An 11,653-nucleotide genomic window follows, 5' to 3' on the forward strand; every position below is an offset into this window, starting at 1 on the left:
TGGTTTCCTCAAGGAAAAATCTTGCCAGACAAATCTGTTGGAATTCTTTGAAGAAATAACAAGCAGGATAGTCAAAGGAGAAAGGGTTGATGCTGTATATTTGGATTTTCAGAAGCCCTTTGACAAGGTGCCCCACATGAGGCTACTTAACAAGCTATGAGCCCATGGCATTACAGGAAAGATTCTAGCATGGATAAAGCAATGATTTATCCATAAATCTGATAAAGCTGATAGGCAGGAGGCAAAGAGTGGGAATAAGGGAGTTTTTTTCTGGATGGCTGCTGGTGATTAGTGGTGTTTCATAGGGGTTTGTGTTAGGACTGATTCTTTTTATGTTATTGTCAGTGATTTGGATGTTGGAATTAATGACTTTGTTGCAAAGTTTGCAAGCAATATGAAGATGGGTGGAGGGGCAGGTCGTTTAGAGGAAGTAGAGAAGGTAGACAGATTAGGAGAATGGGTAAAGAAATGGCAAATGGAATAGTGTTGTGAAATGTATGGTCATACACTTTAGTAGAAGAAATGATTGACTACTTTCTAAATGGAGAAAAATTACAAAAGTCTGAACTGCAAACTGACTCAGGAGTCCTTGTGCAGCATCCCATAAAGGTTAATTTGCAGATTGAGTCTATCGTGAGGAACGCAAATGCAATGTTAGCATTCATTTCAAGAGGATTAGAGTATAAAAGCAAGGATGTAATGCTGAAACTTTATAAAGCACTGGTGAGGCCTCACTTGGTGTATTGTGAGCAGTTTTGGGCTCCTTATCTTCAAAAGGATGTGCTGAAACTGGAGAGGTTCAAAGAAGGTTCCCAAAAATGATTTCAGGATTAAATGGCTTGTCATATGAAGAGTGTTTGATGGCTCTGGGCCTGTATTCACTGGAATTCAGAAGAATGAGGGGTGACCTCATTGATACCTATCAAATGGTGAAAGGCCTTGTTGAGTGGTTGTGGAGAAGATTTTTCCTGTGGTGGGAGAATCTAAGACCAGAGAACACAGCCTTAAAATAGAGCAGTGTCCTTTTATAACAGAGATGAGGAGAAATTTCTTTAGCTAGGGAGTGGTGAATCTGTGGAATTCTTTGCCACAAGCAGCTGTGGAGGCTAAGTCTTTATGTATATTTAAGGCAGACATCGATAGATTCTTGATTGGTCGGGCATGAAGGGGATTGAGGCTAAGAGGAATATTGGATCAGCCATGATGAAATAGTGGAGCAGACTCAATGGGCCAAATTGCCTGATTCTGCTCCTAAGTGTTACGGTTTTATGATCATGAAGCTGATAGAAAATTTGATTTTTAGCAATTCACAAGAATATAGTTCTGTTTGAGTAAATAACTGTATTTCACTGTGGAACCACAAATTGAAGATTGTATAATTTGATTAAGGTTCTTGGAAGAGGTACTTGTATTGCTTTATAAAATAGCATTGGGAAAATATGATCTATATCACAATTGGTATGGTGTGCATTAGTTACACTAGTGTAATATTGTTTCAGATAGCAATGAGTTAACAAAAGCAGCAATATCAGAAGTCATAGATCATCTCCTTGACAACATGGGAATTTGGCTAGTATTACATCCTATACAATTTCAGGATTGATTTTCTTGCTATATTTGCTTAAATCTGTTTTGTACTTCACAGACCGTTACTTTTCCAAACAAGTGAACATATTGCTAATAGCCCAGCGGCAGGGGATATAATACCATACAGCACTATTCTTCATTTCCTCTTTACCAGAGCACCTACAGATCTAAAGTCACCTCACCAGGTACTTATCAAATTTCATTCCCATTTTCCCTCTTCCTGTGAATTAATATATATCATATAACAAAATGAATCAGTATATTTTGATGCATTGAAGCTCTAATTCAGGTTTTGTCTTTTCATTTGAAACTTTTATTTATCTTCTATATGATGTAAAATGCTTTATCTTTCATTGTCCAAACATAACACCAATTATGTTATCCCTAGCACTATTATTAAATTCTAGAGGTTTAATTTAGGGAATGTCTTTCAATTTATCTATCTAATCTTGATGTAATATTTACTTATTTAGCAATACAGTGTGGAGTAGGCCCTACCAGCTCTTCAGCCCACACTGCCCTAGCAACTATAAAAACCTGATAACTCCTAACCTAATCATGGGACAATTTACAAAGACCAGTTAACCTACCTTGTACATCTCTGGACTGTGGGAGGAAGCTGGATGACCTGGAGAAAACTCATGCATTCCACAGGAAGGACTGCATAGGCTTCTTACAGAATGGTGCTGGAATTGAATTCCGAAGTCTGGAATGCACCAAGCTGTAATAGCATCCCACTAACTGCTACACTGCCGTGGACCCTTTTTTTTTTGGATTACCTACAGTCCCAATGAGCATCCACTAAAATCATGAAAGGACTTGAATTTTATAGTTGTGACTCCTGGTATTTGTGTTTTTAGATCAGCTTCCTGTTGTTACAATATGCCATTATAGCATAGATCCCGGATCCCTGTGGCACTGCCTGTTTTCAGTATCATGTTTTGTTTACCTGTCTTTTAAATGCTTTGTTTCTTCCAAGTTCAGCTTAATTCTAATGATTATAAAGAAGGACTTTATATTTCAGAGTTTACTGCCCTCATAGTATATTACATGCAAACCTAGGCAGGGAATTAACACCTCTCAAAAATCACCAGAGACAGAAGCTTTCTTCAGAGTTTTTAATGAGAAGACTGTGAAAAGATATTGCTGCTTCAAGGACAAATAAAGAGTGGATAAAGATGGATGTCTTTCTAATGTGTGTTTTAAGTCAAAATTTGAACTAACCTATGCAGGAAATGATATTTTTTTTAAAAAAGGGCTTACGAACAGTGAGTGATGTTTGTACAAAACAAACTGCATACAAACTGAACGGTGCCTCTAGAGACAGAATACTCCCCCACCTGACATCCATGATGTCAAACTTAACTAATGAAACTAAAAGTCAAATTGCCATTTAATTAAGACTTTGGCAAAAGAATGGACTGTCTCAGGAACTAGTCTTGAAACAGTCGTACTGCAGTCTTTAACTGTTCTTGCTTTGAAAATGTTGTCCTTGATGACATATTTCCTCATGTAACATCAGAGCAAGAGACACTTGCTCGTTCGGAGTAACGATTGGGTGAGGTATCTCTGAAGTGAGTTGTGCTGTCTTAATACGTACTCCAACTCACCGCAGCCTAGTGGTCCCCAACCTCCGGGCCGCGAAGCATGCAAGGGTTCAGCGGTAGCCAGAACGCACCCAGCACATCTTTAAAAAAAACAAAATAAACAAGCTAATTAATTAGGTGCTGCCCAGCACATAAATGTCAGCTCAGATCATTGGCTATTGCCGATTGCGTGAAATCAGTAATTGCCTCTGATCTGGCCCAACATTTACTTGCCAGTGGCACCTAATTAATTAGCTTGTTTATTTTGTTTTTTTTTCTTAAAGATGTGCTGGGTGCGTTCCAGCTACCGCTGAACCCTTGCATGCTTCGCGGGCCGGTATTGGTCCGAGGCCCGAAGGTTGGGGACCACTGCCGTAGCCCCTCCAAGTCATTAAAGTAGCAGAGTTCAGTAAGGTAACTTTGGATTAGGAGAGGTGCTTGCTTTGTGATGAACTGAACGTCCTCCACATCCAACTATCTTTGAACAACAAGGATTCTAATCTTTGCCTGATTCAGTTGTTCTGCATTGAGGTGTTGCTTACAAATCTCCCAACCAATGCAAGGGCTGCCTTTGGCTACTCTTTATTTGTAATTCGAAGGAAGACTGCCAGCTGGAATGTGCCAGCTTATGATCATCTGCCAAGAGACAGAAGACCAACTTGCATGAATCTGGTTGAGCAGTGGTAGTTATGTTGGGGTGCCTGGTTTGCTTACCCACAATCTTCCCTTTTATACAGATTCTACTCTGAGAGTCTGAGGTGACTTGGGTATCCATTCTCCTGGACATTAGTCTTGGAAGATACTGACAGTGGTTTGATGAGCTCCATCGAGGCAGACTTCACCCACGATGACCCAACCTAGGTCCAGTTGTTGGGCATTAGTTGTGTCATGCTGACCACTATTCATATACCTTACGTGCATGGATGGTGTCTCTGCCAAGCAACAGGACAACCCCAGCAGAAGAGTCAAATGGGGGGGGGGTGGGGTTTGTCTGCTATGTCCTTAAGAAGTGGATGACTGTGTGCAGCTTCAGGGGTTGGGATTTCATCCCTGCTGTTGGGAATTTGGTCGCTGATCTCCCCTCCTGTAACTCCACAACAAATCCGCTGGCTGTTCTTACAACAAATTCTGGTGTCTCAGAAAATGTCTATAAATTGTTTCAGGAGACTGAACCTTGGATGCTGAATGCAGTAAACAATGTTGACTTTGGCAATAACACATTGCTCTGATCATCGAACAATACATATAGATATCTTTTTGGGTAGATGCTTGCTAGACATATTTTAGAGCGGGATTTGCCTCGATACCTTTCCTCACATCTTTATGCATGAGGAAGTAGCTACATGTGATGAATGCTCAGCTGGCTTCCTACCGTGTTCTGCTGCAGGTGTGTTGGAACTGATAATAGCCCAAGGCGCTGGCCTTGAATGTAGAGCCAGTGGTTTTTTTCTGAACCATGTTCATTTCCTTAGAGAGTCCGGTTTCTTATGTCTTTTGTCTTTTGGGGTTTGTGGTAGACTTTTCTACTTCTGCTTTGTTGATTTATGATACAGGTTTTGGTTTACCCTGCTTCTACTAGAGACCTCTCTTTGAGGTGTTGCTGGGTTGAGAGCATGAAACTAGGGCCATTTTGCATTTCTGCGTGTTGGGAGACAAATTTCAGAAAGAATGAACATTGTCAATAAAGGGCATGATGCTTTTGTTTTATATTCAGACATTACAGTTATCCACCGTTCTTGCATGTTGTTCGGTAGTTTCTCCACTATAGGGTTCATTCCTTTTACAGTGTCCAAGATATAGGTAACTCTTGTTTTTTGCAGCTTGTAGTTCTGACAACAGATCTGCATGCTCCAGTAGCTTCTGTGGTTCTTTGTGTGAGAACTTTGGTAAGCTGTTGAGTCTGCTGAAGTTGAAATCTGAATTAACTCAGCAGGAATTGATGTAAAAGAGAGAGCTTCCGAATGGGAAGTGATAGTTATACAAATTGGAACTACATACCATACAAACAGCGCCTCCAGAGGTAGAACAAGCATCATCATTCATCTCTGCACATCTAATACTCAATTGAAAGACTGTATAATGAACCTTCTTAAAATAGCCGTTTAAATTTCACTTTTCAATTTTTCTCCTGATGTTTTCTGATATACACTTATCCATTTTTCAATTGAACTTTTCTCATTATTGGAGTCATATTATTATTTTATAGATTGCAGGAATGTTGGGCAAGGGTACACATCTCAATTTCCATGTTATTTAAAAATTCCATCATAAAGTCAGAATTAAGTTATCTCTGTATTTGCACAATCACAAAGAATTTTGTGTGTATTATACAATTTTTTTTAAAGCTTCAGTTATATAATACAGTAATTAAGAGCTGTGAAATCATTACAGAGGGCAGAGTGGTCTGTAGCAAGGTATTCTCAGTGGCTTGATGACCATCCATCAGAAAAGGATCGATTAATTCTCATCAGGTAATGTAATTTCTGGAGTTATTGTAAAGCATGTTTACATGGAGATCTCTGAATAAATGGGGGCCAATGTATTGGTTCTTTATTGTCACATGTACGAAGATGCAGTGAAAAGCTTGTCATGCATGCTGTTCATACAGATCAAATCATTACAGTGCATACAGTACAATAAGGTAAAACAATAACAATGCAGAATAAAGTGTAGAAGCTATCAAAAAATGCAATGCAGGTAAATGATAAAGCACACAATCTTTACAAGGTAGATTATGAGGTAAAGAGTCCATCTTATTGTACAAGATGTCATTCAAGAGTCTGGTACATTGAACAGAAGCTGTCCTTGAGCCTGGTGATATATTTTATCTTCTGCCTGATAGGGAGAGGGGAGAAGAGAGTATGTCCAGGGTGGTGGGTCCTTTCATTATGCTGGGTGCTTTACTGAGGCAGTGAGTATAGACATACTTCAGAACCAGGTTTATTATCACTGGCATGTGACATGAAATTTATTAACTTAGCAGCAGCAGTTCAATGCAATACATAATACACAAGAGAAAAAAATAATAAATAAGTAAATCAATTACAATATACGTATATTGAATAGATTTTAAAAACATGCAAAACACAAATACTGTATATTAAAAGAAGTGAGATGGTGTCTAAGGGTTCAATGCCCATTTAGTGATCAGATGGCAGAGGGGAAGAAGCTGATCCTGAATAACTGAGTGTGTGCCTTTAGGCTTCTGTACCTCCTACCTGATGGTAATAGTGAGAAAAGGGCATGCCCTGGGTGCTAGAGGTCCTTAATAATTGACGCTGTCTTTCTGAGATACCGCTCCCTGAAGATGTCCTGGGTACTTATACCCAAGATAGAGCTGACAAGGTTTACAACCCTCTGCAGCTTCTTTCGGTCCTGTGCAGTAGCCCTTCCATACCAGACAGTGATGCAGCCTGTCAGAATGCTCTCTACAGTACATCTGTAGAAGTTTTTGAGTGTATTTGTTGACATGACAAACTTTTCAAACTTCTAATTAAGTATAGCCGCTGTCTTCCCTTCTTTATAACTACATCAATACGTTGGAACCAGGTTAGATCCTCAGAGATCTTGACACCTAGGACTTCAAACTGCTCACTCTCTCCACTTCTGATCTGTATATGAGGATTGGTATGTGTTCCTTTGTCTTACCCTTCCTGAAGTGCACAATCAGCTCTTTCATCTTACTGACGTTGAGTGCCAGGTTGTTGCTGTGGCACCACTCCACTAGTTGGCATATCTCACTCCTGTATGTCTTCTTGTCACCACCTGAGATTCTACCAACAATGGTTGTATCATCAGCAAGCTTATATATGGTATTTGAGCTATGCCTAGCCACACGGTCATGTGTATACAGAGAGTAGAGCAGTGGGCTAAGCATATATTCCTGAGGTGCGCCAGTCAGCAAGAAGGATATGTTATCACCAATCCACAGAGATTGTGGTCTTCTGATTAGGAAGTCAAGGATCCCATATGTACTTGTGGTCACCATACCTAGCTGTTGTATATCCACACAAAATGCTTTCAATGGTTAATTGATAAAAATTGTTGAGAGTAAATGATACGCCAAATTTCTCTAGCCTCCTAAGGAAGTAGTTTTTTTTTTGTGGGCTTTCTTGGCTGTGACATCAATATAGTTGGACCAGGACAGGCTATTGCTGATGTTCACATCTAGGAAATTGAAGCTCTCGACCTAAACATTGTTGATGTAGACAGGAGGATGTGTATCACCCACCTTTCTGAAGTCAGTGACCAGTTCTTTTGTTGACATGTATATGCAATAAATTGTCAGAAAATGTTATAAGATTTTAAAATATTATTGCAGAAATTAAAAGCTTATGCTATAGGAGGCAATACATACATGGACAGAAAATTATCTGCAGAACAAGGAAAGTAACATGAATGAGTGTTTCTTCTAGTTGGCAAGATGCAGCAAGTGACACAGATCAGCGCTGCAGGCCTTATGCTCTATAATTTAAATAAGTGACGTATCAAGTCACAGAAGGATTGGTTGCTAGATTTGCCGATGACCAAGAATGTAAATTCTGACAAGGAGCCAAAGAGGGTATAAATAAATAAAGGGATATAAATAAATTGAGTGGTCAAAGATGGTAAAATGAATATAACTATTTAATTTAGCAAAAGTTTTAAAGCATATTATCTAAATATGAACAATTCTAGAGCTCTGAATTGCAGAAAGATCTGGGTGACTCAGTGCATGCTTTGCAGAAGCCTGGTATTAAGATATAACCAGTAATTTGGAAAGCTAATAGAATATTATCCTTTACTGCTGGGTGAATCAAATTCAAAAGTGGAGATGGTATGCTTCATTTATGTATGACAGTGGTGAAATTACATCAGCAGTACTGTGTTGTCATGGTCTCATCGAGCAAAATTAATTTATTGGAAGCAATTCTGTGATGCTTTATTTGACCCATTGTTAGGTTTCTTTTGAAGAGAGGCTCACCAGCTTCAGCTTGCATCCACTGAAGTGACAAGAAATTAGATCAAAACCTACTATGAAGTTTTAACAGAATTGAATTTATTACTTATATCCTTCATATAGATGAGGAGTAAAAATCTTTACATTATATCTGTCTAAATGTGCAATTTATATTAAATAGTATGTACAAGAGCATAGTCAATATAAAATAGAAATACAGTTGTGTCAGCGTGAGTTAAGCAGTCTGATGGCCTGGTAGAAGAAGCTGTCCCCGGAGCCTGTTGGTCCTGGCGTTTATGCTGTGGTTCCCAGATGGTAGCATAAAGAGATGATGTTTTGTCAATTGTTATATTTTTATCACAAAGCATCATTATGATAGTCTGACACTACTTCATAATGGACTAGCTTCTACCACAAATGTGATACTTAATGTGTCAATTAGTTGTAATAGAAAGTATTATTGGTTATGATTTTAATTTTTTAATGTTATCTTAATACAAAAGTGAAGTTCTGTTGTTTTTTACAGAGGTGCTCTTGAGGCTTATGTTCAATCGGTACGAGCAAGAGAAGGGAAAGAATTTGCTTCCGTTTATCCAATAATGCTGCAATTGCTCCAAAAAGCCATGGCTTCAGTACAGTAAATGTTTTTTTTCCTGAACCCAAGCAGGATTTGCAGTCTGTTTAGATAATTCATAAGTGTGACATATTAATTGTTATGAGGGGTGATTGATAACCTTGTGGCCTAAGGTAGAAGGAGTCAATTTTAGAAAACCTAGCACATTTATTTTTCAGCATACTCCCCTCCTGCATTTACACACACAGTCCAGTGGTCTTGGAGCATACAGATCCTTCTTTGTAGAAGTCGGCGTCTTGGACCTCCAGAAGTAGTCCACAGCAGGTGTGATTGATAAGTTTTGTGGTCTAAGATAGAAGTTCTGTATAACTCATCTCCTTCTACCTAGGCCACAAACTTATCAATCACCCCTCGTAGTTATTAAATTCCTAGTGTTATAACTTTTTAAATTTTATTGGAAAATTATATTTTACTTTTGAGAGCAGGATAATCTACTTTGGTAAATTAGTTAATGAGGTGACTTGGTTAAGGGAAAAAGAGGCTACTATTTGAATGATGCATAAGGTATCCTTACATCAATTTAAGAATTGATGTTTAAACTTAAGATTACCATGAACTGACTGTGGAGGATCCAATTATTAAACAATAGTTTATTGAACTTGGTAGAAAAGTGTCTCTAGGGCATTGCTTCTAACATACTGCCATGAACCAAAAATCATATGTAAAGTAAGCATTTTATTTAATACACAAGTAGATATAATGAAAACTAATAACCAAAACTGTAATTTAAAGCAGTGCTAATTACAATGCTGGGATCAAAAGCAAAATGTATTTTGTGAGATAAGCATAACTTACAAAATTGTTTAGATTTATTAAAGATGTCAACTCTGTATACTGTTTCTTTAATGTTATTTCACATCTTGTTACTAAACATAAAATCAAGAGCTTATTAACCCTTTCCATTGAAAGTTATGTTTATTTTTGTTTCAAGTCCTGTCAAAGATTCAGTTGAAATGTTCTTAGTACATTCATTCCCAACTCTCATTACAGCACATTAAAAGTATGACTAAAGGAAATGCCAAGCATACACTCTTGATTGCTGCAAATAACCCTCTGTCTTATGTGGGCAGAAAATCAACAGTAAAGGAAGGATAAAAGAGTGAAACAATTTAAATTAGTGGTTGCCAACCCATCAATCGCGATTGACTGGTCGATCTTTGAAACTTTCTTAGTAGGTCCCCAAAAAAAAGAAAAATAAGTACACAAATACTGTTGAGAGATTGTTTCCAGGTTGTGAGGTTTTAGTTCTGTTCTTTCTGCCCAGTGCGCATGCATGCGTGTAGCTCCCCCGCCACACACAACACAGTGTACTTCAGTGGTCCCCAACCACCAGGCTGCGAGAAAATGATATGATTTGGCGATATGAGTCATGTACCTTTCCTCATTCCTTGTGTAACCCCCTGGGTCGCCTCAGGCTGGCTCAGCTCGTTTCGTCTGGGGGAGCAGCCTTCGGCCCCACCAAACTGGGTAATCAGCTGGTGTGGATGCTGTGTGATGTCCCCGCCTCACCCAAAACCAGACAGTACACCATATGCGATTAAATGAGTACAATTTATAAATGTTACTATAACTAAGTGATTAATAACGATACAGTATATATGAAGAGAAAATTAAAGAAAAGGCGCCAAACTTATCAAAGTCCAAACCACTTCGTGCACAACCGTTGGAGCTCAATTTCTGAAGTCTTCTGGCCACCATTCGATCCCCTCCAAACTCCTCGACTCTCCAAACAGCTCAGGACCCTCCGAGTGGTCAACCAAGCACATCTAGCTTCATCCCCCCCCCCCCTCGGAGAATCTCCCGGCCTCGGACCCCCCTTTGGGGTCCGATCCTCGCCCAGCTTAGAGCATTGCATCCTCTCTCTCGACCCCCTCGCGCCGATCTGCCCAAAAGCCCGTCAACAAAAGCTTCCAGACTCAGAAGAAAGAACATTAATCCCCATTTGGTTTACAAAGGAATACCATTCTCGTTATCAGTAAATTAGCATTCCTGCTAGTTAACAAAAGGAAACCCTTTCCCAACAGTAACAAAGAAAAAAAAGAAACCCCCTTTACACAATTTGTCCAGGGGAAAAAGGAGATCCAGCCACTCTCCAACCCACCTCCCGTACACGCAGGTGCTGTGAGAATCGAGTTAATGCCTCGCGCCCGCCAACAGTATCAAACCCACAACAAATACCGTTATGAAATACACTTTAAAGAGTTTACTAAAATTAAAAAAAATAGTAGACAATATATATATATATATATATATATATATATATGTACAAGGAAAAAAACAAAAGGCGCCAACTTATCAAAGTTCAGTCTGTTTAGTGCACTCGTTGGAGCTCAATCAACGAACCAATCGACCCATCCGGCCGTCACACCAGGGACCACCCCGGTGGTCTTACGAGCAGTCCAGCACACGTCCACCTTCCTCAGCGTCTTCCTCGGCCTCTCCAAAAAACCCGCAAAAACCCCTCCCCCAAGTTCCCAGCATCACAAGACACAATGACATTCCCCATTGATTAACAAATGAATACAATTACCATATCAGCCATTCTAAAGTGAAACAACGGCGAGAGAAACACTTATCCGACAAAGAAACATTCCTACTTGTAACAAACCAAAGAGGCCATTTTGAGTAACATACCCAGGACATTGTACATTCTCTCCCCACCAGCAAATGTCATGCCCTCATGGCATTACTAGAGGTCCCCAAAGCCTTGCAACACACAAAACCCAACCCAGGTGCAGAAAGCAGTGACATAACTACCCAGAGCAGTAGAAATCACACTCGGTTCTCCCGGTACCACATATGTCAACCGCTCCGGGGGGCGCCTAATCCTCTGAGATCTCCATACCCCTTCTGCCCCACTGGGCTCCCTCGTCACCTGCGAACCCACTGTCTCGGACACCCCAGGTC

At 39.6% G+C, this 11,653-nt stretch overlaps 1 protein-coding gene across 1 annotated transcript in view; it reads left to right on the top strand.

Annotated features, from left to right (window-relative positions):
* cog5 (component of oligomeric golgi complex 5) overlaps window positions 1–9,576 on the top strand; it is a 117,838-nt gene extending 108,262 nt beyond the window's left edge. Inside the window, exons 20-22 of the mRNA XM_059987491.1 lie at window positions 1,646–1,772; window positions 5,565–5,644; window positions 8,639–9,576. Of these exons, the coding sequence (XP_059843474.1) occupies window positions 1,646–1,772; window positions 5,565–5,644; window positions 8,639–8,753 (322 nt within the window). The 3' untranslated portion in view covers window positions 8,754–9,576. The remainder of the gene's footprint in view (window positions 1–1,645; window positions 1,773–5,564; window positions 5,645–8,638) is intronic.
* Window positions 9,577–11,653: the final 2,077 nt, after the last annotated feature.

The sequence above is a fragment of the Hypanus sabinus genome, chromosome 13 (genome assembly GCF_030144855.1).
Source record: "Hypanus sabinus isolate sHypSab1 chromosome 13, sHypSab1.hap1, whole genome shotgun sequence".
Lineage (NCBI taxonomy): Eukaryota > Metazoa > Chordata > Chondrichthyes > Myliobatiformes > Dasyatidae > Hypanus > Hypanus sabinus.